This window comes from Pyrus communis, chromosome 4, assembly GCF_041283825.1.
Source record: "Pyrus communis isolate YQ-2024b chromosome 4, ASM4128382v1, whole genome shotgun sequence".
NCBI classification, from domain to species: domain Eukaryota; kingdom Viridiplantae; phylum Streptophyta; class Magnoliopsida; order Rosales; family Rosaceae; genus Pyrus; species Pyrus communis.
In genome coordinates, this window is record NC_142568.1 from 17,518,304 (window position 1) to 17,546,273 (window position 27,970).

General features: G+C 37.2%; 4 protein-coding genes across 4 annotated transcripts; 2 read left to right on the forward strand and 2 right to left on the reverse strand.

The window, feature by feature from the left end:
- Positions 1-8: 8 nt before the first annotated feature.
- On the reverse strand, positions 9-1,717 carry LOC137722061 (uncharacterized). The gene is made up of 3 exons (XM_088692695.1): positions 1,494-1,717; positions 786-975; positions 9-639 (listed from the first exon to the last, which is right to left on the reverse strand). Exons 1-3 carry the CDS (start codon positions 1,527-1,529, stop codon positions 62-64), a joined length of 804 nt encoding a protein of 267 aa, XP_088548821.1. The 5' UTR covers positions 1,530-1,717; the 3' UTR covers positions 9-61.
- A 7,665-nt stretch (positions 1,718-9,382) lies between these two features.
- Positions 9,383-14,162, forward strand: LOC137722263 (phosphatidylinositol:ceramide inositolphosphotransferase 2). The gene is made up of 12 exons (XM_068461231.2): positions 9,383-10,356; positions 10,515-10,604; positions 11,095-11,181; positions 11,300-11,368; positions 12,129-12,209; positions 12,769-12,840; positions 13,003-13,060; positions 13,148-13,250; positions 13,353-13,448; positions 13,555-13,601; positions 13,702-13,829; positions 13,931-14,162. The coding sequence occupies exons 1-12, from the start codon at positions 10,324-10,326 to the stop codon at positions 14,009-14,011; spliced, it is 945 nt and encodes a 314-aa protein (XP_068317332.2). The 5' UTR covers positions 9,383-10,323; the 3' UTR covers positions 14,012-14,162.
- A 3,570-nt stretch (positions 14,163-17,732) lies between these two features.
- LOC137723002 (serine/threonine-protein kinase BSK6) lies at positions 17,733-22,994 on the forward strand. The gene is made up of 10 exons (XM_068462155.2): positions 17,733-18,043; positions 18,147-18,422; positions 18,515-18,735; positions 18,846-19,115; positions 19,303-19,408; positions 19,789-19,874; positions 20,409-20,597; positions 21,734-21,898; positions 22,065-22,178; positions 22,546-22,994. Exons 2-10 carry the CDS (start codon positions 18,341-18,343, stop codon positions 22,786-22,788), a joined length of 1,476 nt encoding a protein of 491 aa, XP_068318256.1. The 5' UTR covers positions 17,733-18,043; positions 18,147-18,340; the 3' UTR covers positions 22,789-22,994.
- A 1,687-nt stretch (positions 22,995-24,681) lies between these two features.
- Positions 24,682-27,469, reverse strand: LOC137723597 (uncharacterized). Its single transcript, XM_068462794.2, has 2 exons — positions 26,629-27,469; positions 24,682-25,222 (listed from the first exon to the last, which is right to left on the reverse strand). The coding sequence occupies exons 1-2, from the start codon at positions 27,063-27,065 to the stop codon at positions 24,985-24,987; spliced, it is 675 nt and encodes a 224-aa protein (XP_068318895.2). The 5' UTR covers positions 27,066-27,469; the 3' UTR covers positions 24,682-24,984.
- Positions 27,470-27,970: the final 501 nt, after the last annotated feature.

Sequence of the window (27,970 nt, forward strand, 5' to 3'; positions counted from 1 at the left end):
TTTGAAAATGCAATATAAACCGTGAAGTTGTACATTATACATGTATTTGAGTTTGTACAATTCACAAGTCAAGAACTGAAGCATGGTGAATACAGATAAACCATTTACCATCAATTTTCTCAAACACATTTGTTGCAAACCGTCCACCCCAACTGCTGCCCTTTGTCTTCACCAACTCGACACAAGAAACATACCCGACATCCCCTCTAACGTAAACATTAACATCTTTCAGCTCAATCTCTAGTGGAAATTCGTAGTTTGCCCACACGTAGTCCCAGCTAGTCATAACATCTTCGTAACCATAGATTCCACGAGCACCCGGGTGCACGCAACAGACTTCTTTCCTTTGGGCCCAAACGGCTTGCATTGCAGCTAAATCCCCAATCCTGAATGCCTCGTAGAATTGTGCATTTGCTGTTCTAACAGAAGTTAAACTGTCCTGCATCAGAAGTTTGAAGCTATCACGAATTTGTGCTGCTTTGGCATAGTCCTCCTCTGCAATGGCAAAGTCTATATCACGCTCCAAGGTTTGCGCATCCAATACGATGCTTTCGCCACCACTTGAGCTTTCCTTTGAGTCATCGCCTATCACATTACACGGTCTTAGGGACCACAATCGAGAGGCCTGAACAGAGGATACTGCACTGAAAAAAGTAAGAATTAAAAGTATTCAAGATAATGCTACATTGCATTAAACGTCAATGGACTCCATTTATGGATCACGCCCTAACAAAGGTGCTCGAGAAAAGCATATAGTTTATTGTTGCAGGGCAAAATAAACTTACTGGATTCGTCAGTTCGCAATTTGAGCTGACGATAACCAGGAAAGAACGGAACTTTATGCCCCCTTTCGAAGGTCTTTGCTACAACTAAGTTGTTTTTCCTTGAATAGGGTGAAGAAGGATGATGAAGCATCCCAAAAGTATAAATACAGGAACACAGCAAGCGATTAAGCTCTCCACGAGAAACATTGCCCTAAAACGTATAGATCAAAATAAGTCTAAATCAAACCAACTTGAAATCGGCAACGAAATAACAATGTAAGCAAATATGAAGGAAGTCGTCAACAAATTCAGACATATTCCACTCGTTTCTTTCGTAATCTTCAAAAATCCAATCCAAAATATGAGATTCCCAACACTCAATCATAACATGGAAATTCAGAATCAATGTGAGCTCGTTTCACAGTACAAAGATCAAAACTTGAAATTATATGCATTCGACGCAGACGTGAGTTAGGTCAGTTGTCTAGGGCAACGTGCCCGCCACATTGCACTAGAGTTCGAATCTCACTCCCCGTAAATTAGAGTAGTTTGAAGCTAACTAAGCGTCCTTGGATTAATCATCATTCATCATCCACTTTGAAGCTAAATACAAATGAATTTTAGCAAATAGAAACCTAATTAAACATTATGAACTAATATATCTCAAAACGGGGAAACATACAGAGCTAAATACAAACTAAACGACATTGATAATTAAGCACAACTCACATTTAAGCAGAAAAAACCAGATCCATGAAGCGCCATGAAAACAGAATGATTTCTGCAATCCAAGCACAACCCAGAATTATATAATTAGAAATATGAAAAGTGTAAGGATAAGGATTTAGGTTTAGGGCTTGGAACCTAGAGCTAGGGTTTTGAGCTGTCGGAGCTCCTGCTTTTAGGGTTTTCGCAGAGATGAAGTTCTGCAGGAACTGGAAAATTTAGAGTAGTATGGAGGGCACAACAAAATCGGCCCAATAAGAAGATATAATGGGCCAAGCAAGGGGCCCAAACTTTAGCCTACTTTGGACCTTCCAGAAAAGAGGAACTTTCCAAGAAACTTCCAAGGCCGAATAACATGTTAGCTTCATCGTGTAATGGCTCCAGAACATTCCAAAGATTAGTTAATAATTACACAATTAAATAGGAATAAACACGTGAATGTCCACCATTTTCCTTGTCAAGGACAAAATTGCACCATAAAAATAGCATAAGATATATCCATTTGCTTTGTTTTTTGTTATCTTTTTCTAGGAAATTTCAATTGCTCAAACTTTCTTCATTGACAGCCCATTTTCTTGTTATTTTAAACTTCTAAGGGATGAACTATGAGGGACGAAGCGTAGTTCTTTATCTTATTTTAGTTTTTTTAAAATTAATATGTTTCCATCTCTATGTATGCAGGGTTATATTTTATTACTTGTTATTGTCAAACTTAACCTACTTTTGAGGCTACATTTTGTTTGCCCTAGGGCCAAACTTAGCATGATTCTTTTAGTCCGATTTTTTTAGCCTTTTAGTTGGAGATTGATTTTGAATATTTTAGGATTTTAAGGCTAAATGTGACCTATAGCTCTTGACTGAGAATGCTTAATCCCATATTCTTGTTTTTTTTTTTTTTTAAGGAAAAAAAAGGGACTAGTCGGTGATTTCGCCACGTCAATCGACCCTTCTGATGATCGAAAAGACTTCTAGAGGCATTTTGACCTCCCACTGACAACTATCGTGCAATTTATCAGCAGCAAAAATCGAATTCAGGACGTGCCGTGTGGAATACGAGCCTGGAATTCACCACTAACCACTAGGGCATTCCGTGGTTGTTGCCTAATCCCATATTCCAAGATTTCTGTATAATCGAACTTGTGTATGTATATGTTTTGACCAAGTAACTTAATTGAGTTGCTGAAATTGTACTCTGCCATATGTCAATTATGACATTTTGGTAATTGAAATAGTTTTTGTAAAGAGCACCAACCGTACATCCATTGTCTGGATAGACCATGGTCATTGAATCAAAAATATAAAAAAGATAGAACATGGTCAAAACTGGAAAACTATTGAGCCTTGAACGGAATGAATGACATCTGGTAAACGGAGATATTTTTGGCTATTTTTGAAAATTTGTTCTGTATGTTACAGTCTCCGTCATTAAGCGGCAAACACTAGATTGTTATTGTTGATATATTTCTGTTTCTTTAAAAAATTATCAAGTGTCATTCACTAATACTTCATTTGTAAATAAAAAAAACCTTAAATTTGATTCTCACTAAAGACGAATTTGAACCATAGTATTGGTGGTTTATTATGAGACTAAATCCACTTTTCTTCCTTAATAATATTTTTTGTTAAAAAAAATTGATCATGAGACTTGCAAGAGCAGAGCTCGCTATAGGCTCTCCTGGGTTATAGCTTAATGCAATTTAAAAAAAAAAAAAAAATTATTGTAGACGAAAATAATTTGACAGAGAATTTCATATATTACAATGTGAGGCATAGTCACCTTTATATAGCAATGTGACTATCCTGGCAAATTTCACAAATACCCTAATTCAATAGAGATAATTAATTGTCTAATCAATTGAGGAATCAATGGCCTAACAGTTACACCAATAAGTAGACAGACATAAATATCCTTCTACATTTGAAATTACTACTAATGTTTTTTTTTGACAAATGATATTATCTACTAATATCGACACTAAGGGGAGGGGTGGGTTAGCCTCACAAAATCTTATCCGATCTTAAATTTAGTCTACACTTCATGCTCCAGCAACATGTAAATATTAGCCTAGTCCTACACAAAGTGGGAAACGAAAAACACAAAAATATTTAGCTTCTTATACACTGCTTTTAATTTATGGCCGTCAAATTTGATAAATTAAAAAAAATTAACATATGATTTAATAAAAGTGTGTGAGAAGTTAAACCGGTGTATATTAACATTTCTCAATAAATTTCTAGTTTCATTCTTGACTTGGTCAGTGTTGTAAGCCATGTGATGAGTTTTACAGATAGAGAGAGAGAGATGGGCAATCGGGATGGGGATGTAGGTATCTACCAAGCAATTTTTTGGCAGGCAATGGGATCTTTCGTCGATGAAAAGTTTTGGGCAAAAGAGGGTACTCATAAGGAAAAGCTTATAAACATTTTACCCAAAATCGTGGAATTGCAGAGTACGTAACAAAGACATTTGTTTTGGCAGTAAATTGACTATTCATTCTGCACCAACAAGTGGTTTGTTAAGTGGTCCTGATTAAAAGCCACTCTGACCCTTCAATCCTTTGGTTGCTTGCCTCGCCTTGCCTAGCTTTGACACCAAGAAGCTGATGAAACCTAACAAATGGAGGACTAAATCATTGCCCATTGAACTACATGTCATCAATGAGCCAATAACAAGCCTCCCATAACTCTAGGGTTTAAAAGATGTATGTAATTGTCGTCCAACGCTAATTACCAAAGTATAGACTACAAAGTAATAAAGTTGTAAGTGTGAGCAACATTACCAAAATTATAAGAAGCGCATTTTTTACTCATCTACGTGTTTTGACAAAAATAAAAGGTTAGTTTTCGAAAGAAGCTCTCAGTTGCGTTTGATTTTTGGTGGTGAGCAAATTAAGGTCATGGAATTGGGAAAAAAAAAAAGGATAGTGCTATTTACACACCAATTTTTTTTTCTAACACATTCTTTTAATCTATGATCGTTTGATTGAACGAATTGAAAAAAATCAATAACAAAAAATTAACATGTGCAAGATAAAAATAAGTGTGAAAAAAAATAAAATAAAATAAAATAAGATACGGAGTACTGGGTCTCATTGACATGGAATGGAAGTAAGATGCGGAGAGAGAAGAGAAGGCACGTGACACGTTGCAATCACGTGGAAGAAGCCGCCTTGGCCGTTTATTGTCTTCAACCTTAACCCTAACCACCTTTCGAGCGTTTGACCACTTCTTTACACGTCCCAGGCTCCCAGCCCCCCCTAATTTTAGTCCATTTTGTACTGCCCATGCTCATATGACCAAACTACCCCATGCCTAGTTACTCTCTTTTCTTAATTGATGCCCAATAAGTGGCTTTATTACACTATTTGATTATTCTAACGCATTACTTGGTCATCTGATGAAATAAATTGATATCAAACTCATTATCTATGAGATTTGATATCAAAATTTTACACTTATAAGTGAATAAGTTACCAGTAGACCGTAATCCTAAATAATAACTTACAAATTTAAACAATTTCTAGCAAAGGTCGCACATTCTGTGTGTTGAGATATATATTTTTTAAATATTTTTTATTTTATTTTTCTAATGAGATGAGTTATTTGCTTTTAACATGTTGCTAGCATCTCAAAATAAAAAGGGTTGGTAGATAGGAAAGAGAAAGAAAGAGAGACAATAAGTAGAGGATATTGATAAAGTGATATAGCTGTGAAGTTTAGAGGAAAAAAAAAGTAAAAACTTGTTTTTACAAAATTACTTTAATGCCCACATTGTTTTCCTTTCTAATTCTTCTTTCAGCATTGTATTATAGGGTATATTAGTAATTATATTAGGTTTTTTTATTGACAAATAATATTTTATTAATATGTAGCTTAGATATCACTTATCGATTCAAAGACAAAAAAGTAATACGCATTCCTTAGAATCTTCATTAACTTTTCAAATATACATATTCAAGCTTCTTTCTTTGTTCTCCCTGCTTATCTGCAAATTTTCGCCAATCAATATCGCACAATATGCAAGGATTGTGGAACTGAACGATATTATTTCGAAACTGAGCGATATACTAATTCGATTCAAACTAAAAAAGATGGCACAAGCAAACAGAAAGCTCACTGTCGAGTCTACCTATGTTATACCGGGGTTGGTAATTTACACAAAAACAGGTAAAAAGAAGTTGTTGGAAGTTAGCGGGTACCAAAAAACTCCCAGTCAGACAGACATGCAAATATGCTATACCATTTTACCTTTTTATTTTATTTATGCGCTGTACCAACAATGAATTATGTTTATGTTATATAGACTTCAAATTAACCCCCACCACCAATCAACCCCCCTAACCTCTTGGCCTTTGCCTGGCTTGAAACGGCATGGCATGCCTTGGCTTCCACATGCTCTTGTTTATCTCTCTCTCTCTCTCTCTCTCTCTTTTTTTGAGTAGTTCTAGAATATGGTATTCAGATTACGTGTCTGTGCATCTTAATGGTTTGCCGCCTCTTGCTTTGAAACCATCACTATCGAATATAATGACTCTATCTCCTAATATGAGATTTTTCAATGCATTCACAGCACAGAGTGATACGCCACAAGTGGAATGAAGTTTTTTTTTTTTTAAGTATCCCTTCAGTTGTATAATGACATATTGCGTATTGTCTGTGTTCCGCGTGTTCAAATATCCCACATCAGCAACATGAGAGAGAAAAGAAGAAATTAAATATTCTAACTTCATTCCAATTAATATCTACGCCTTTGGTGATAAAACTCTACACCTGCTACTGTGACAGCCCGTTCCGGATTTTCGAACCGTAGGGGTGAAATGACGATTTTGCCCCTATTATGGTTGATTCGTTGTGTGGTTGTTTTTGGGTGTTGCTTGGCTGGTTTTGGACCACACACACACCACACTCACTCACTCTCTCTCCCTACCCTGTCCCGAGCCCTCTCTCTCTCCCATTCTTATTCTTCTTGTACGGACGACAACCAAAACCATTGAAACATTCACAGATCGAGGAAACAAATTACATATTCGTGCTCGTGAGGTCCTTGGGAGTTCAACCATACCTATTTCAGGTAAGGATACCTTCATTTTCACGTCGAACTCGGGATACCCCCGATTTGGTCACTGTTCATGCACACGTTAATTCTTGTGTTTTTGGGAATTTCAAGCTTGTAGAAAGCTTGGTGAGGTCCTTAGGAGGCTCGGGGTGGTTCGTTTGAAGGTTTTGGACGTCGGAATTGTGAGTTACAAGCTTGGCCGGAGTTGGTGGTGTTTTCCCAGCGAGATTCCGTGGATTTTAGTGCTTGAAAGTGGTATGGATTTGTTCCTCCTGTTGTAAGCTTCATTTTGGTACCAATTTTGTGAAATTTGGTTGAAAAACGAAGAAGATACAAGGTTTTAAAGTTTTCCTGATTTTCTGGCGTCGTCGGCGCCGAAGTTTCGCCGAAGAAGATGACGGAATATTCCGTCAGTTTGGACGAAATATTCCTAACGGTGGTAACGGAATCCGTCAGAGTTAACGGAATATTCCTGACGGCGTTAACTGACGCCGTCAGTGTGCCAGGCATGTGCCTGCGCGTAGGTGGCGCGTGTGGCCGTGCCTTGGCCGACTCGTGCGGCGTCGAAAAATTATTTTAAAAATATGGGGATGTTCCTGAGGTTGAGTAGATCACGTTGGTGTATTCATACACCCCATTTGAGCATTGTATGAGAAGTTATTTCGTGATGTTGGTTATGTGCTTTAAAATTAACGTTTTTATAGTTGTTTCGCATATAGGTGAGACCTATCCCGAGGACGAGCGCGATCATTCGAGGTAAGGGGGTTACGACCCTTCTATATACCAGTGAGTGGGCTTTTGGTTTTCCATATATACCTATATACTTATGCTTTTCCCAGAAAGTGAAATGAAACGTTTATACGTTTACATGCCATGCTTATTGTTTGCCATTTATTTACGCATTATTAGTCGTATATGTATATATATGTTTGGTGTTGCAGACGCACAGGTAAGTGCCAGGTGAGTTATGATTTATGTTTATGTTCAGTAGTGATTTGAGATGCATAGAGAGCTCATAACCTGCACCCCCCGTGTTAGTGCTCCAGCCCAGAGTTGAGCACAGTCCTTCACGTGATGTTCACCTTCCGCACCACACGCTCATCTTGGATCCAAGTTAGGTGCACAGTCCTGTCGTACAGACCACTTTAGGTGGTTCCGACTCGTAGATGACCCGCGATTATTCGCCCAACCTTCACGTGATCGTAGCACTTGAGCGTACTTATATTACACCCAGTCCTGTCGTACAGACCACTCTAGGTGGTTCCGACTCGTGTGCAGGTATAGTTAGTGAGATGGAGATTTGAGCTCTAGATTCAGCCGTACAGGTCACGTTAGGTGACTCCGGTTAACATATTACATGGCATTGATTTGACATTACCTGAGCACTTGCATTTTATTTCGAGGCTTTTGGCATGGCATACTTCTAAGCATGACTTATATATATCTATATTCTATTTTTCTGGGAAGTATACAGATTTTACGGCAAGGGATTAGAATCTTGTTTATGAAATGGTTTTTGAAAAGTTTTGTTTTTGCCCACTCACACTTTTTGTTTTGCGCCCCTCCAGGTTCTAGTTGGCTTGCACTTTTGGTGGTTCCCCAGAGGATTTCCCCGGCATATCTAACAGATTATCACCAGTGTAGGACCACCTTTGGGTGTGTTTTTGTAGTGTTATTTCTCCCGGACTGCATTAGGTCTTCGAGCTCTGAACTTTGTTTTTCACACTTACGCTTGCACATGTATGTTCTTACTTTGTGTAAAGCTGGTTTTTATTTATTCGTACTTTTATGATTATTTTATTAGCTTCCGCACTGTGCACATGGTTACGTCACTTCCACGTGACGGCCAGCATGCCCTGATCTCGGTCGGCGTGTGTCAGCTACACTGTGCAGGTGGTAATTAATAAGTTGAAAACAATATTGGTGTTGTTAGAAGCAGACATTTAGCCCGTCTCTCTAATAATTTGACCCCAAACACTGAAAAATCTCTCTCGTTACATCACCTCCATGACTAATGGGTGCCACACCCAAGACCTTCATCTCTTTTTGCCTTTCACATTTTTTCCCCTGTTTATTCTTTCGAATCATTATATGCACAAAGAGTTGGTTTTGTATACCAAGGTTGAAGAGACATGAATGTGTTTTTCGTGAAAAGTTTTCACGTCGTCTATCTTTTTAAATGTTTTCAATATATTAGTAATTATTAGTATTTTTGAAAATATGCATGACGTTGTGAAAAGTTTTCATGTTGTCTATTTTTTAAGAGACATGAATGTGTTTTTCGGAAAAAGTTTTAACGTCATCATGCATATTTTCAAAGATACTATTTTAGTTTTATGTCTTTCAGTTTTGGATAGAATGCTTTGGGTTATGTTTTATTTTGAGCTCAAAATGCTTCTTTTATTGGTTTATATAAACGATATATTTATATTAAGATTTGATGAATAAGTTAGTTTTCAACTCATCACTTATGAAATTCAAACCTAATACTTTTCATTCATCAATATAGTAGAGTACTATCAGACTTCGTTTTAATTAAAACATTTTCCTTAAAAGTAACCGTTCTATATGTGCTTACTTGCCCTTTTTTCCGCTTCCAATTTTTCCCTAAAATTTTAAAATTTACTTTTTTTTTTTATTATTTTTTTAAATGAAATGGAACTAAACAATAACGAAACTTTCAAATTTAATGAGCGGACGGGGGAGTGTGCCCAAACGCGGGGGACAAGAGCCAGTCATTTCCCACTAAAACCAAGGACATAATCGTAATTCACCACAGCCTCCAACCTTGATCCCATAAACCATCATTTGATTAAGAAACTAAACAAAAATTAGTAATATCTTAAATCTGAATTTACAAAGAGGAAAATAAAAAATAAATAAAATTAGCGCAGGCCGTGGCCGGACGATTTATTTACCGCCGCCTTCCTCCGCGGCCGCGAGCAGTAAAAAAAAAAAAAAAACTGTAATACAAAATTGCCGCCCTCTTTTATTTCTTATCCTTTTTTAAACCGCAATTTTCAGTTACAGTTTCGAGAACGAGAATATCTGCTTTTACCTCGTTTTCTCAGAATTTATTTAAAATTATAAATAAAATTACGGTTGAAGAACAAGAGAGAGAGAGAGACAGGAAGAGGAGAGAGAAAGTAAAATAAAAAAGAGACCCTTTTTCTTTGCTTTCTCCTTTGCGCTCACTCTTTTTCTCTAATCTCTGTGTTTTGGGCTTCTAGAGAGAGACAGAGAGAGATAGTTTTGGAATTGGGATTTGGGGATGTGAAATTTGAATTGAAATTGGTGGCGTTTTTTCTCCTTTTCTCTCTGTCTCAACTGTCGCCCCCGTGTTCAACTCGCGTGCTGGCCCAGCACTACTTGACAGACGAAGCCAAACACAAAGACGAAGAGAGAGAGAGAGAGAGAGAGAGAGAGAGAGAAAGAGAAGAGAGAGAGGGGAGAGAGAAAGCAAGGCAGAAAAATAAAAAATTCGAAAGGCCTTTCCCTTTTCCTTTTCTTCTTCTTATTCTTCTTCCGTTTCCCGATTCATCAGAATTTGTACGCGTTGATTGCCCTCTCTCCAGATCTCCAGGTCGCAATCTGTGATCCCCCTCAGAACCCACCTTTAAAACGACCGCGTTTTGCTGCCCTTCGTCTTCCTCCTCGCATTCGATTCGATTCTGGAGGTGCCCGGCTATCAATCATGGAGGTGCTGAACCTGTGAAGTAATATGGAAGTTGTGGTTACGCCAACAACAACAACAACAACAACAACGAGGGGAAGAAGATGACGCTTTACATTGGCCGCGAGTCGTCAAAGGTTTGCTCTTTTTGTTCACTTTGCATTAATATCCTTTTGTTTTTCCCCTTTTTAAAATTTAAAAAAAAAAATTGAATTTTTTGCTTTTTTGTTCTTTACTGATGGTGGTCCTTTTTTTTTTCTCTCTGTTTTTGTATTTGGGGTTCTGATTTGTGAAGCTCTGGAAGAGAATCTGCGCCGAGGTAGTCACCGAGATCAATCTCCTCGCCGTGAATTGGAAGTATCTTCTCGCCGGTCTAGTTTTTCAGGTGCTTTTTTGTTCTTCGATTCGTTTACTTTTTCGGCTTTTCGAATTGGAGGGTTCTGGTGAATTTAGTTTAGGATGATGAACAATGGGTCGACTTTCTTTTTCCTGATTGGAAAAGTGATATAGCATAACAGGATTGGGATTTTCGTTTTGATGGAGAAAACAGAGAAAGTAGGAAGTTGGTTTTGGTTGAGAGTTTCGATCATGGTTAGTTACATTGTGAACTTTGAGAGAAGGTGTATGCTTTTGAGCATTGGTGGAAGTTACTATCAGTTTACCACTGTGATTAGTGTTAAACACTATTTTCTAGCACATTTCATCTTCTAATGTATGATTGGTTCTATCAATTTCAGTCCTTTGGATGAGAAAAAGTTATTTGTGAGAAGATGTATTGAGCAATGTAGTCTTGTTCTGTTCGTTACAATTTTTTTTCTTCTTTCTTATGTTAATTTGTTACTGAGTTTGATATTTGAAATTCATCTGATTTGCAGTACATACATGGTCTAGCTGCTCGAGGAGTGCATTATATACATCGGGCAGGGCCAACGCTCCAGGATGCTGGTTTCTTTCTTCTTCCGGTTTGTACCTATCATTTTTTTCATTTTGAAACTGTATAGTCTGAATTTGATCATACGAAGTGGTTTCCTATATTTAATTTTGGGTGTCTGGAATAATTGAGTTCTGGTGTTTTTGTAGGAACTTGGGCAGGACAGAGCCTACATCAGTGAGACCCTTTTCACCTTCATCTTCTTATCTTTTGTATTGGTAAGGTTCTTCTGTGTTGCTTTGTCATATTGTTTTCATCTGCATCACTTAGTTCTATGTGTCGGTGTTCTGTTCAACTTAATTTCTTGGAGGTTGTGGTTTTGGATATATTGGAGAAAATGGTGTGTGAAATAAAGTACTTGTTTTTGATATTAGGATGCATGGAAGGAAACAATTCCAATATTCTAATTTACACATTGAGATGTTATAATTTATTGTTTGAAGGTTGATGTAAAAAGTGTTTATTTTTTCAATGACTATTTATTTATCGGTTAGCTTTGATGCATATTCGTGTTCAGAAGGCCTGGATATAATGTGAAGAAATATTATCAGTGGGGGCTTAATCAGAAGCTGTTCTACGGCACTAAAACTTACGCGCTTCAGAATTTAATAGTATTTTCCTGATTAATTATTCCCAATTTCATTAACAGAAAACACCATGAGATGTTTTCCCTGTTTTGATAGTTAATTTATTTAATATTCTTCTTTCCTTTATGACTTTGAAAAGTTTAGGCGCGTTTTATGCAATTATTTTTTATTTTTTATTTTTTTAATAAAGCACTTAAACTTAACATGTTATCTGCTGTTTTTTTTCCCTTGTGAACTTTCTACTGTGTCTTTTTCTTTGATTCATTAATTTATGGCTTCATCTTATTTGTGCACTATTATTATGATTTATTCTCTATCCAGTCAGGCATGTGTGCTTTACAGAAATGTTTAAATTTTATATTTTCCTCATGTGGTGCATGTTCTGTTGCAGTGGAGCTTCCATCCTTTCATTTTCAAGGGCAAAAAGTTTTACACGGTTCTCCTTTGGTGTAGGGTCTTAGCATTCTTATCGGTAAGTGGTGATAATTTCCTTTTTGTCTACACTGTTTCATATTTTTAAATATTATTTGTTGTTTTATTTGTTACTTTAATTGAATTGAGATCTGGACTCATGCTGGTATATAAACTATTGAAGGTTGAAATTGAAATTTACCTCGAGTAACAGGCTTTGAGAAGTTAGATCTGTGATAAATATTGGTTTATTTTGGTTTGATTTGTTAAATTTTTATTTTTCTTACATTAAATTGTACCTTTTCTGATAAACTCATAAGAAACTTATGACAGTTAATTTAGTTATTATGGTTCATTCAATGCTTTGAACCATTAGATTTACACATTTTTGTTCCGCTGCTTTTGCGTCATTCATGAATTCCTTTCTTTTCTAAGTGCTGCTAGAGAGATAAATTGGGTAAAAAGAAATTGTTTTTCAAAAGAGAAAACAAGGCTGTCATTTAATATGTGCAGTGAACCCATGGTTTATAATTTGAATCATGTAGTAGTAGTAGGCACAGGGCTGGTGATGAATATATTCCCTACTTTTTGTGTCTGACAGTTTCCACTGTGTATTGCAGGCTTCTCAATTTCTCCGGATTATCACATTCTATTCCACCCAGCTTCCTGGTCCAAATTACCATTGTCGAGAGGTAGGTTGGTTGTTTACTATCCTGTTGGTTTTGTTGTATAACCTAGGATGTTGTAGAGTAGAGATTACGTTTTATTCATGTTTGAATTTATTTCTCTATTGGCGGGGTACAAAATTCTCCGTATGTTGTAATAAGCTAAGATGCTCTATTATAATTGTGCAGGGTTCTAAACTTGCCAGGCTGCCTCCTCCGGAAAGTGTATTAGAAGTCTTCTTGATCAGTAATATATCTTCTTGAACTCAGGTCATTTGGCATATTGCTTCGTGTAATACGTCTCTCTGCTGATTTGTTTTCTCTAAATATGCAGTTCCGCATGGTGTACTTTATGGTTGTGGTGATTTGATTTTCTCATCACACATGATATTTAGTCTAGTCTTTGTGCGCACTTATCAGAAATACGGTACACAAAGGTAAGCATAGCTTTGGTTCATGGATGACGTCAATTTTAAGTGATTGTTATTTCACTTACTGCTGAGATAAATGCATGTCTTTTGATTCGTTGATCGATGCAGGTTTATAAAGCAGTTAGCCTGGTTACTAGTTGTGATCCAGAGTTTCTTGATTGTGGCATCCCGCAAACATTACACAGTTGATGTTGTTGTTGCATGGTATGAAGATTTTTGCATGCTTCCATATTTGTATATGTTTTAAAAGCATATAAACTAAGTATTGTCTCTAAATTCCTTATTTGGTTGAAAATATGATCTCCTGCAGGTATACTGTTAATTTGGTCGTATTCTTTATCGACAAGAAATTGGCAGGTTAGGACGCCTGCATTTGTTTTTTGTTTTTTTTTCTGTTTTCTCCATATTTTTGGTTGTCAACCAATGAGAAGTGATACTAACATAATTGTTAATGCAGAATTACCTGACCGGACCAGTGGAGCTGCATCTCTCTTGTTACCGCTAAGCACAAAGGACAAGGATGGAAAGACCAAAGAAGAGAACCACAAGCTATTGAATGGAATCGTTGGAGACCCTACTGATCGGGTATAGTGAATCTTCACTTTGAGTAAATTCTATTGATATCAGCACCATTTTGTGATCTGGGCAATCATCTTACAATTTTTTTTGCTGTTACATATATCCAGAGGCAAAGAACTCAAGTGAACGGCAAGACTCTTGATGATGTAAACACAGTACACGCCGATGCTACTATGAACGGTGCATAGAAACGGAAGGATTGTCGCTGCAACAAGGTGATATGACATGATTTGTTTAATAGGGCCCTGGGTTTGACAGGTTATGTATCGTGTGTGTACGGGTTCTGTGCTGGAAACACATGACGTGATTTGTAGTCTAATGGAAATGGAATTTGGTTTAGTTTTCGCTTTTTGCAGCCCCGCTTTTGTTCTACTTCAGATCATTATATAACACCAGCATGCACAATAGATCTTAGATGAATATGGTTAAAGAGGATTTACCTACGTTCGGGAATGTTTCTATGGCAGTATTCCAAACCAAAACACATTATCCTGTTTTTTATATATTCCACGGTGCGTTATTGACTTCAAATACTGCCACAATAGCTTCTCGGGAGTTCGACATTGCATTAGATGTGGACGACAGGGAAAGAGAGCACATGATGGTATATACGCCCCCGCACCCCACATTGCTCTGCAGTTTTTCCTTTCGAGCGTGGGGCACCACATCTGAGTTGGAAGGACCCCCTCCCCTACAAAATTGAGACCTCACCCTCACATGCGTCCTCTTCTCTTATCACGTGAAGGGATAAGGTGCCTCCTGTCCTTTACCATACAATATCCATCAAATCTCAACTGGAGTTTGGTGACACAAATAAATCTTGGACTTCTGTATCTCTTTATTATTTTTGTCTCGGCACGCCGGCGGCGGATCTCGGCCTGTCTAATCGCACCGAACCAGAAATGGTGAGTGGCTTGGCTCAAACCGAACCAATTCATACCATACCAAGTCCTAACTCAAAACTCCGACTGCAGTCCCCAGTCATCTTAAATTAGATTAGTATTAATATCCACATTTTGAAACCTTTTTAAGTGAATGGTGTACAAGAAATTAGGTTTTTAGAAATTAAATTAAATTTCTCAAACTGTATACTCAAAATTGAATCGCAATCCTGTAACCTTAGATTAGTTATCAGATGAATAGACATGTCAATAACTAAAAATTAATCTTATATGTATCCCAACGCATTACGCATGACATTCATAAGAATCATATAAATCCTATTTTCATGCAAACTTCATGATTGTATTAGTGCCTTGACGCAGTGCGCTCAAAAAATTTATCATCCCAAACCACATTCTTCGATTGAGCTCATGCAAGGGTGAGCGCATGTGTTTGCATACATTAGATCATGTAATTAATCATTGCAAACACGATCTTTAGATCTTGTAATTTAATTAATATATTCTTTTTGCTTGGTTATGTTATAGTTTGACAGATATGGGCTGGATCACAGCAAAAATTGCTTGCTCGGCCATGTGAGCTTTTTCTGTGATATTTGACAGCATGGAGGCCCCAATGTGCCCGCCTCATCTCTCTCTTTCCTCATGAGTTATATGAGAGGAATACTACCCCACTTGTTGCCATGGCCATTGGCCAGAAAGAACGCAGGCGCAATTTCAGCTGTAAAAGTTGGTCAATAAAGAGACATGTTAAGTATAATTATAATGTGTGATGTGGAAGCTATTCTCTCACGCAACTAATTGTTAGTGACAGTGGCATCATGGTGTGACAAATGTTTGTTAAGTATTTAAGAAGTGTAATTTATCCGTCTAATGCAGGATTGTCAATTTGTCGTGTGGTCGGGTGATATGGAGAGCAAAATGTATGCACGAGTAGATTGTAACTGTGTTGTCTTGTGTCAATGAGATAAAATTACGTAGATAGAAACATACAAATACAGTACATCGTTGATATAAACTGATACAATGACAATATACCCGTTTCGTAAAAATCCTTGTGGTGTGATGTAAGAGGTGAAATATCATGATTGAGGCATGTCTAGGCTCTAAAAAAACCACCACTTTTCTTCATTGATACGCTCTTTTCCTTATTTTTAGTGGGAAAAGAAAGGGGTCTCTAGACACCCATATGGATGCATGTTACACTGCTGCTACTTATAGCAACACTTGTCACACTCTTGTCTGATCAAGCATGCTCATCTTTCATTGTCTTGTTTGGAGAAACCTGCAATTGGTGAAAAGCTTGATCTGGTTTTTCCCCAAAAAGAAAAGGGTAAATTCGAACTGTTAATTCTCTAATACAAGTAAAGTTAAAAGACTGTTAAATGTAACAATGGAAAGTTGATTTTACCTAAGATTGGACTTTGTATTTGCTAAAATGTGAAGACGGGTAAAAAGTTAGAAACGATTCTCTTTCTATAAATTAGAATTGTCGCTATTCCAAAAACCAAAGGAGATGATACACTCTTTGTTTTTCTTTCTTGTCTCGTAACGTAAACGTGTCTGTATCTCACCAAACTATCTACTCTTAATAACACATTATTATATACAATTGATTATATAACAGGTTTTCTCGCATGTACCAACTACGTTATGTTAAAAAACAAATTAATCACATGGTTTATGTATTTGTATTAACAATTTAATCACCCCTAACCGTTATATAATAAGTCACTTTATGCAATCTATGTGCAGAATCTCTACCTCTCATAAACACTTTATTTTATACCAGTAATATAACAGATGTTTTCGTGTGATCGTTTTTTATTGTGTAGAAATCGACTAATATTGTTGGAGCATAAGTCAAAATTGCAATGTTGAATTACTGGTGTGCCCCCTAAAGTGTTTGGGAGTTCGACTTTACCTCCTGAAACTTATTGTGATTCAACTTGCCTTCTTAAACATATAAGTGTGTCACACTTTAATCTATGGTGTCATTTTTTTTAAGTTTTCCGTCCAAAAAACACAGTACACGTCTCTTCTTCTTCACTCCTCTAGTTCATTTCACTTACCCTTAATCTTGATAAAACAAGGATCATCTCTACCTTCAAAAGTCATATCTTTTAGGCACAAAGAAAGACCAATTAGGCCAAATGCTGTCACGCATCATATCGATTGTCAATAAAGTTTGTTTAAGGCCAATATTTGTCACCACCAACTGACATCAATTCAATTGTTTGCCAACATTTTGTAACAGAATAATTTAAGCCCTATTTTCTTTCCCTCCTGGGTCCCTTGTCAACTTGTGAAACAAGGTGATCATGTAAAAGTATAAACTGATGGGGACTAACAGAAGATAAACGGGTGGGTTCGGTTTCAATTGATTTGGTTTTTTGTCAAAAAATTGAAACCAAACCGAAACTATTGTTTGATTTGTTTTATGTTCGATTTTCTTCGGATTAACTTTGGCTTGGTTTTTAACAGTTTGATTTGGGTTCGGTTTGGTTTTTTTTTTACAGACATGAAATTGTTTTTTTATTTTTATTTTTTTTAAATCTGTAACAAACATTCTAAAATTCAAATTTGTTAAAACTTCATTTGTTCACTAACCAGCTCTCATCGGTTTCTGAAATTTAATTTACTGGTTTTTTATTCTTTCCAAGATTTAACGCAGTTTCATAAAACTTTCAGCACCAAAGTAAGAAAAATAACATTATATTAAAGGAAAAAACTCAAACTGAATAAAAAGTGGCCCAAGTCCAAACAGATATCTGATAAGATGAGAACGAACTGCATCATCTTGGGTTAAATACCTAGAAAAATGACGTCGGTTAAGGGTGAGGGCTAGTTCGGTTCAGTTCAGTTCAATTTGGTTCGGTTTCTAAATCATTAAAATTGAAACCGAACCAATCAACTTTGGTTCAATTCGGTTTTTTAAATATGGTTCAGTTTTTTCAGTTTGGTTCCTTCGGTATTTGGTCCGATTTGTTTGGACTTTCAATTTTTCGAACCATATTAAATTGAGAGAGATTATTGGGGAGTGATTAATAAGAAAGAATTTTTAAATTTGGTTCATTAGTTTGCTTGACTTTCTTGACCCAACTGAAGAAACAAAGCAAAACGGACATTGAATTGACCACTAATCCACTCTCTTGAAGAAAAAAAACAGAGAGAGAGGAAAAAATCATGACTTTGCAAAAGAAAGTTGAAAGAAATGGAAGAAAAAGGCGGTTTCCTTTTCGTTTTTGCATATTCTTTTCTGCAACACAAAACGGAGTCACTCACACTCTCTGAAACTCTGACACTCACACGCCAAACGTGAGAGACACACATTCACACTGATTAATTAACAATTTAGCAATAATAATCATCTTAAGCACTAATTAATATATATATATATTTTTTGGTACTTTGATAACAGTGAACTTGCTGGGAGCAGCTACTAGGACTGAGAGCGCCTGAGAAATGAATCAGCTTCGGATCCAGAACTTTACTCTCTGAAGATTCAAAGACTGAACCCTCCTCTGTTTTCCTCTGTTTCTCTCTGATTGATGTCCACCGTCTGATCATCTGACTTTCCCACTCCCACACTCGCTCTCCGACGCTCGATCTCAAATGGGAGCCCGCTGCTCCAGATTCTCCCTCTGCTGGTTCCACTCCCACCTTAAACCCACCGTCCTCGAATCCTCCGAACTGGGTAACCGGCCCCTTCTTTTCTGTTTTCCATTTATGTGTTTTTTTTGAGCTTCTGAGTGTGATTCGGACCATTCGGTTGCTGTTTTGTTGCAGACAATGGGAGCAAAAGCGACAAAAGCATATGGCCGACCTTCACGGAGTACAGCCTCGACCAAATGAAAGCCGCCACGTCTGGCTTTGCCTCCGACAACATAGTCTCCGAGCACGGCGAAAAAGCTCCCAACGTTGTCTACAAGGGAAAGCTCGACAACGGCCTGTTAATCGCCGTCAAGCGATTCAACAAGCTCGCCTGGCCCGACAATCGCCAATTCCTCGTCCGTCAAACTCAACCCTCCCTCCACTTCTCAACATTTTGATAAATCCCAGTCCCAGATTTTTTTGTTTTCTGGAAAAATAAGGAAAGGTCGAATGTTTTTGTTTGCAGGAGGAGGCGAGGTCGGTGGGGAGCCTGAGGAGCGAGAGGCTGGCGAATCTGATCGGATGCTGTTGCGAAGGGGAGGAGCGGCTGCTGGTGGCGGAGTTCATGGCGCACGAGACGCTGGCGAAGCACCTGTTCCACTGGGAGAGCCAGCCGATGAGGTGGGCTATGAGGCTGAGGGTGGCGCTGTATCTGGCTCAAGCTCTCGATTACTGCAGTGGTAAAGGTCGTGCCTTGTATCATGATCTCAATGCCTACAGGGTTTTGTTTGATCAGGTAGATTATAAAGTCTTCTGTTTTTTTGAATTGGATTGATTTTTGTTTTTTTGGGGTTAATCTGTTATATTTTTCGGTTTTAATTGAAAAGTAGGGTATGCAACACGAGGACTTCCCGCGAGGTTGTGAATCGCGGGTTTATCTGTTTTTATTGTTTACCATTTCGGTTTTCTGACTTGGTACACAGGATGGTAATCCCAGGCTGTCATGTTTTGGCCTCATGAAGAATAGCAGGGATGGCAAGAGTTACAGTACAAACTTGGCTTTCACGCCTCCTGAGTATCTCAGGACAGGTATGATCACTTCGATTGAAATGCTTGCGGTTTTAGAAAGTAATAGCGACATTATGCTTTTGAATTTAGTAACAGACACCACACGTAAAGACTCATTTGCTTAGAACTGAATTCGAACTAAGGGAATCAATTCGCTGAATTGGGAATTTGTGTATTGAAAAGTTAATTAACAAGTTTTTGCGCCACCTTTATTCTTATTAAGAATAAGATTTTCATCAGTTCCTTTCAATAAAATTCAATGTGAGAAGGATGCCAAGTTGTATATTGGATCGTTGGTGGAGCACATGGAATCCTTATTACGAATTCCATTGGGTTTCAAGCTTTCAATATGTTCAGAAGGTACTATAACTTTATAAATGTACATGTGCTTTGGTTGGCAGGTAGGGTGACGCAAGAAAGTGTAATTTACAGCTTCGGAACATTGTTGCTTGATCTTCTCAGTGGCAAACATATTCCCCCCAGCCATGTGAGTTCTATGGCGATTATTCTTTACAATGGCGTTTCACGATATATATATAGTAGTGGGGAATCGTGGGACAAAAAAATAAATCTCTCATTGGAATGAAAATTAGTACTTGAGTTTGTTTGGATACCTAAAAGCAAGCTAGGGTCGCAGAATCTTTGCATAAATATGCATTGTGTTTGGCAAAAGAAAAGTGAAGATATTTAAAAAGTTTGGTCCCAACTAAACAATTCCAAAATATCATTTATTTTAGCAGCTATTGGTAAATTTCCCCTAAATACGTTTTTCTTTGTTTCATTTGATCCCAAGTAGTTATGGATTCTTTTGTAGCTTGGTGTTTGGTTAATAATACCGGTAAGCAGTTTCACGCTCCTATGGCTAACATTTTTGCTTCAAAAGTTGGTCCTTGGTGACTGCAGAAGTAAACTGAAGAAGGCTAACCGTTATTAACACCCATAAGACCCCTTGTTTTAGGACTCCAAATGTTGATTTGAGTATCAAATTAGGGGTGACCATGTTTGCATGTCTTGTTTGAAGGCGCTAGATCTAATTCGCGGCAGGAATTTCCTGATGCTAATGGATTCTGCTTTGGAGGGTAATTTCTCAAATGATGACGGAACTGAGTTAGTACGCTTAGCTTCTCGTTGTCTGCAATATGAAGCTCGTGAGCGGCCAAATGCAAAGTCCCTCGTCACTGCTCTCATGTCACTTCAGAAAGAAACAGAGGTAAGGATTCTATCATTATTGTCAGTGTGTATCTCACATATTTCACATAATCTCGTACAAATATTAGGTCTAGATTCTTACTTTTCCTCATAATGCACTACACCCTTTAAACATATAAATAGACTTTCCCTTGTACATGCATTATTACTCACTCACAACATGCATAATTTCCTATTTCCTTTTTTTGTGTCCCTATTCTAACGTGATATCAAAGTCACCAATTAATGGCTTGTACTAATTTGTTAGCTCATACCAGCCATCACTGTCACCGCCGCTGATCTATATTGCAGCCAACCATCTCTGCACACCATCTATATTCCTCCTCTCTTTAGTCCGAATCTTTGTTGGTCAAATCAGTTTGACAGTATCTCCATTTACGTATAGTAAGAATTTGGAGTTAACCTGTGTCCAGATTATTATATATATATATATATATATATATATATATATATAATGTGAGGAATATATCATTAACAACTTCTGAAACTCAAAGGTGATACACGAGAAACCATCTTGAGCCTACTTGTATAAACAAGCTTGATATAGGTTAGAGGCGTTGGACTCCGACTTGAAAAAGATGCTATTGTAATATCTGACATGTATGGCTGAGATATTTCACATTATAATTAACCTAGAGTCCTAGACATGAGTTACGTTTATATTCTTCTAAACTAGTATCGTCTCCGGTACCGTTGTATTAGTTCGCAATCCCTAAGCCTATAAGTAGGCTTCCTCTTCGACGTACAGAATACTATCTCTCTCTTATTCTTAAAAGGGAGGTGTTATTGGCACTCCAAACAAGTCATTTTGCAGTCCTCATAAGTTTATTTTGTTTCTGAATATAGAAAGTTTTGAGTGCACAATGACTTTTTTAGAGTGCCAATAACATCTCCCTTCTTAAAAATGTTTACCTATTTTAGTATTGATAAAACGCGTACCCTTTTATTGAGACTAACCACATTTCTTTTTCAACTTTAAAAAAACAGATGCAGGGAAGGAAATTTTATACTTAAAAGTGAAATTTAATTTCCCCCTCATCAATTGTGGGCATGGCATTGTCAATGCTAGCCTGCCATTTAAGAGCTTTAAGTTTGCTTGTGAAGAGTATAATTTCTCATTGCCTAGTTTTCAAGCAGGTTGCATCACATGTTTTGATGGGTATTGCACATGAAAGCGCATCCTCAACGCAGCCATTGGCATTAACACCCTTTGGAGAAGCTTGTTTGAGAAAGGATCTCACTGCCATACATGAAATATTGGAAAAGAATGGATACAAGGATGATGTGGGGATTGCTAATGAGGTATGTTACTGTATGTCCTGTACTCAGTTCTTTGAACTCTGATCTGTGATATTTGATAAAGAAAGACAGTGTGCACGTGTTTGAAGTATGACCAGCAAGAAGCGCATGTTTTAAATACAATTATTCCTTATAGTGCTAACCCTGCTTGAGATATTTGGCCCTGCAGCTTTCATTCCAGCTGTGGACTAATCAAATGCAGGAGACTTTGAATTCTAAGAAGAGTGGAGATTCTGCTTTTCGAGCTAAAGATTTTACAACTGCGATTGATTCCTATACACAAGTGAGTTTCTGTTCGGGAATAATTTTAAACTGGTCTGCACAATCCATGCTTCTAACCAGTTCCGTAACTTAAAGACATCACAATTTTCAAAAACTGGCCTTGTATCTGGTTTTTTTATTTTATTTTTCAAGAATGCACACTTACAGTTTAGTAAGCCTCAGAATCTGATAGTGGTTTCATACTTCGTTAATTTCTGAACTGTTTCTGTACGTACATTGTTGATCATATGATATAAGTTGTCAGACTGTCTTATACACAATGCTATTGAGAAAGATCAGGAGAATAGCATTTAGGGTGTCTGTTAGGATTTTAGAACTTGTCACATCAACGCTGATTTATGTTTCTACCCTTCTGATTGCTTTTGTAGTTCATCGACGGCGGGACCATGGTATCACCCACGGTGTATGCTCGGCGCTGCCTCTCTTACCTGATAAGTGAAATGGCACAAGAAGCTCTGGGGGATGCTATGCAAGCCCAGGTAGTTTCTCCCGAGTGGCCGACAGCTTTGTACCTTCAAGCAGCTTGCCTCTTCATCCTTGGCATGGATAATGATGCACAAGAAACACTCAAAGATGGCACAAATTTGGAAGCCAAAAAGAACAAAACCTGAAGTGTATAGCCTCATTTTTTTTCTTCCTTCTTTTCCTCTATACCTCCGTTAACATCCGGGCGACGCTTTTGCCTCCGTTAACATCCCGGCGACGCTTATATTAGTAGTCGTTTGTTTAGCCTTGTATCTATTCTTTATTGTTATGATTTGGGTATTTGAAGGCTTTAAGCTTTGCTTGCTTCAATTCAGGATTTCTTGGAAGATTATTCTGTTGGTTTTGATTATTTTTGTTTCTGGCCTCTGCAAACGAGTATTGGAATTATTTTGATTCTCGACTTTCCGCGTTTACTAAAACATGAGCTGTTGGGTTATTTCAATTCTTGAGTTACTAACACGTATGGATCAAATACGAAGTTGGTTCTGTGTTAAAATCTGCAATCGAATACCCAAGAGTTTATGAGATTTTCGAAAGCTGTTGTAGGGGCCGGCGCAAATCACCTTTCCTACTCTACCATTATTGAATCAAAAGCCGATGTTTTTTTTCTCAAATTTGAGACCGCCATCGCTTGATCGCCGGTGAAGTGACCAATTTGCTAAGCGTTGACGTAACTACGAGCATGCTGAGTCTCTTTTGAGACCAGTGTTATGAAAAGCTAGTTTTAAGACTCGCTTAGGTGGTTTTGGGGTGGGCTATGAAGAAAACACTTCTGCCCAGAGGGAGTGGGCTAAAGATTAGCCTAACTGCCTCAGGAGTCTAGACGACTTGGGCGTTTGATTTTTTTTGTTCTTTAAAAAACAAAAGCTCAAACATAAAACGACTCGTTTTGGGCATGATTTTTACAAAATTCATGCTAATTTTATGTTGCTACTTAGTTTTTATTAGTTTATTATGACTTTATGATGTGAATTAGAGAAATAATAAATGGGGTGAATCCGTGACACCACTTTTTTATACAACTTTTGACAGACATTTTTGAGGGACCCACTCGTATTTTAACAATATGAACGCCTATCTTTTAGAACATTATTCACAGATTATCCTTCCAAAAAGATAAAAAAAATCCAAAACCATTAAGATATTCTTTATAGTGAAGAAAATGGACGAATACGGCTCTACAAAGAAACTCTAAACCCTTAATCCAGCGGTTATATGATTTTAGATTTGGGTGAATTTTGGTAGATATGATTTTTGAGAGATGATCTAAAAGATAGACGGTTCCAATTGTTGAAATACATTAGAGAGTGGGCCTCACAAAAATGTGTCAAAAGTTGTGTAAAAAAAGTAGTGACATAGATCTGTCCTCATAATAATTGTCAAATATTTGATTCCTTTTTATGCTTTCTTGATTGTTTTACAAAGTATCATCACACACACAGAGGAAGCGTTTAAGTGAAGGGATCCCCATTTTTCAAAAAAAAAAAGGAACATCTTCTTGACCGTTAGATTTGATTTTAATGAAATCCTATGGTTGAGATTCTTTGGCCTGTGATTTAATCTTAACCACATAATTTCATTAAAGTCAAATCTAATGGTCAAGTGAGATATCCCCATTTTTTTTGAAAAATGAGGATCCCTTCACTTAAAGGCCCTGTATATATATATATATATATATATTTTAAGTATCATACTACTGTGAGGCTATTGCCTATGAGAAGATTTCCATGAAATGCCTTGGTTTCGCCTTCGCCTTTTAAAACATTGTTTGAGACAAATTGAGCGGCTATGTGCAGTAAATCTCTGCGAAAGAATTGATCGATCTCATACCAATTCCTTCCTCCCTTCTCCTAATTCATGACTTGTTCGTACCATAGACATGCCATATAGGTTTGCCGAGCAATATATGGTTGCTGAACTTGATGATGTGGTTGGACAGAGTATGATCCAACAGCAATGAAGCAATTTTACAATTCAATTCAGCAATTTTCTTACTCTTCAGAGAATACCATATCCGCTGGCCAAAAGAAAAAAGAAAGATATATTTTATATAATTATATATAGGGTTAGGATCGAAGGACACTCATTTTTTGACACATAAAATGCCTTGAAGAGAAGACCCGAAAAAGCCAACTTATGAACAAGAAACACTTCAAGAGAAGTGGACGTGAAGCAATATATGATGTACTACTACTAATCTATACAAACGCGGCAGATTTCACAACTATGTGTTTACTAATCATCCAGCAGATTTTGCAGCTTCATTTACACTTGTTTTTTCTTTTGATTATCCAAGTTTTCTTAACTCTTTACTCGGAATTTCACGATGGAACGTTGAAGTGAAAGAGCCACGATATGACAAAAGCAAATACCATGCAGGCAAGAAGGAAGTTGAGGAAGCGGTGACCGTGCCAGAAACTTCGAGTCTCTGTGGAGTCCCCTGGGGCTGCAACTGCGGCAGTTGCTGAGGCAGTGCTGGATTCATTTGACTGCTCAGTGAACTCGATGTCATTTGGCCCAACGACGTTGCGTGCAACTGACTGGCATATCTCACAGGTCCTGGAAAACATGGAGTGGAATTAATATATTAACCTAATGGTTTTCGTTTATGAATAACAATTCCGAACGCAGCAGATTAATGTATTAACCTAATGTTAGAAGGCCACAATGGTAACGCTCACACTTCGCAGACGTGAGATATAATTTAAGATGAAAAGGAAGGAGTGTAACAAGACGCACATCATATGTGAGATCATATTGCACGGCTTTTACAAGTACACGGTAAGATTTCATAAAATCCCGTCAGATTCAAACATCGAAATTATCAGATTTCATATGACGTATCTGCCACCATTATCAGAGCATCACCAGGACATGTGCAATCAATGTCATATAAAAGTGGCAATGCCACCGCACATCTTACTGTCAGCATCTATGCAGCCATTGCTAATATGTAAGTGACACCCACAAAATCGAGAGTTTCTCTCACGGAATCAAGTTTTAGTTCTAGTGATTTCACTGTTCAATAAACGTTTGTCATATATTTAAAAAATGCACGATCCATCCAATGAACAATCGTCACATAGTGATACATGGCAATCCGCCAAAAGCTCGATTACTTGTACATCTATCGTACTCGAAATGTACATGAAAAGCGATTTGTCACTAAGCATGCTGGATGAATAGGGAATGTGGATATGAACACAGGAAATATCAATTATTTAGCGCGTCGGCCGACAAAAGCTTTTGCAAAAGATTAAATCTAATTGGAAAAATCAATAAGATGTCAAATCCCCACTTTCATACAAGAGAAAGAGAATCACATAGGAGCAGAGATTCTTGGACAAAAGACAGGGCTGTAAGGAATTCTAGTTTAGTACACATTTCAATGCTTTCACCTTTTCCTTTACTTTGTCTCGTCCATTGCCCTCTTTAGGGAAGGGATCCAGATCACTCCTACTAAATTGAAACAGTTAAAATTATTATAACTTTTAAAGAAGGTCTATATTTTTAATCATCGGATCAAATTTTAAATATTTGAATTGATGAATTTGGTGGAATGATCCAAATCCCTTTCCCCTCTTTTAATATTATCTTTTATTTTTTATTTTTTTTGACATGATAATATTCTAAATTACTTTAGTCTAGTTTAAGAATACTAACCGGCCTAAATCACGTCTAAAATGTATATCTTCTATCTAGAGCCGTTCTATAGGTCATCCAACTATTACTAGACTTACTTCGACATTAAGAATCGGGTAAGCAGGTTAGCCAACGAACCAAAGATATAAACTTTGCATAATGCTAAAAAGTAAAAACTAAAAACCGAGGTTCTGTCTTCGTTTCTTCCTTCCGCCTAAGCAGGTTAGCCAACGATTTACCGAAAGGGCTCGAAATTTAATATATATATATATATATATATGGATATAACAAAAAAAACAAAAAACAGATATAAATTTACTTACTTGTTGCCCCTAATCTTGAACCACGTATCAGCACAATTCTTGTGGGCAGCAGCCAAATCATCCTTGCAAGAACAACCCAATTCAATCGGAGCTCCGGATTCGTGGCTGTTACTCTCCAAACCCAGATGACAAATCCGACAATCTCTCTCTACTCTATCCAAATGAACCTTAATTTCCGGCACCCCAATCTCAATTTCGACAACCTCGACCGAACTGTCCGAAACAGACGAGGCTCTCCGAGAATCCAACACCACGCCGAGCTGAGGATCAGAGACAAAAGCGAAATTGTACTCGTCGTAGGAGCCGCCATTGGTCGAGAAGAACTGAGAGTAACACGACCCGTCGTCTGCGTCGGAGAAGCAGACGCTGCTGCCGCCTTCGGCGCTTCCGGAGAAGGAGCGGCGGTGGGTTCCTTGCTCTAAATCGACTTGGGACATGTTCGGAGGTTAAAATTTTAAAAACCCAGAAGCTGAAACTCCGGCGGAAGGCAAAGAACAGAGCATTCGGGCATTAAAGTTTGAAGCTTTGGGGGGTTTCGAAAACTATTGAAGAAATATTTGATGGAATTTGAGGATTTAAGGAAGTGGGTTTTGTTGGATTAGGTGAACTTCAACTCCATTAAGATTGTTTATGTTGGAAATTTGTTACCAACAAAATTAAATGCACCCAATAAAGTTTGATCAGTTTAAGGACAAAGGTTTAGGCTTGCAAGCTTGAAGAATGTAGAGAGAGAAAGAGGAGAGAAAGAGGTCTCAGAGAGCAAGAGTCATGCTTCAGAGAGCTGGGACTGAGTACCCCTCATGGAGGAGGAAGAGATATATAGAAAACTTGCCGTGGGTGCACTGATTTTTCGGAAGCGAGATTTCCATTGATAAAGACAACCTGCAAATTTGAAAAAAGCAGTGATAAGTGGGAAAAAGAGAAAACAAAGAAAAAGTTAGTGAAATATTTGGTGTGCTGTGTAATTTTATACTAATAATGCTAAATAGATTAATTTTTTAAATTAAATTTAAAAATTATTTAATTTATCATAAATAAAAATATAAACACGTTAATTAATACTTTCTTAAAAAACAAGCTGAATACATACATAAATTTTTATTTTAATTTCTAATTTAAAAAAAAAAAGTGGTTTTTTTCCCAGTTAGAAGAATATTGGCTCTTTTTTTAAATCAAATTTTATATCAACTCATAAATCTTTGAGTCAACTACAAGGTCTTTTTCAAATTATTAATGATACCTAAATCAGATTAATTGTTTGATATAATACATTTCCTATTTCTAAACACAAATAATACATACATTTATTACAAGGGCAATGCTAGGAAACTTCTTAAAGCAT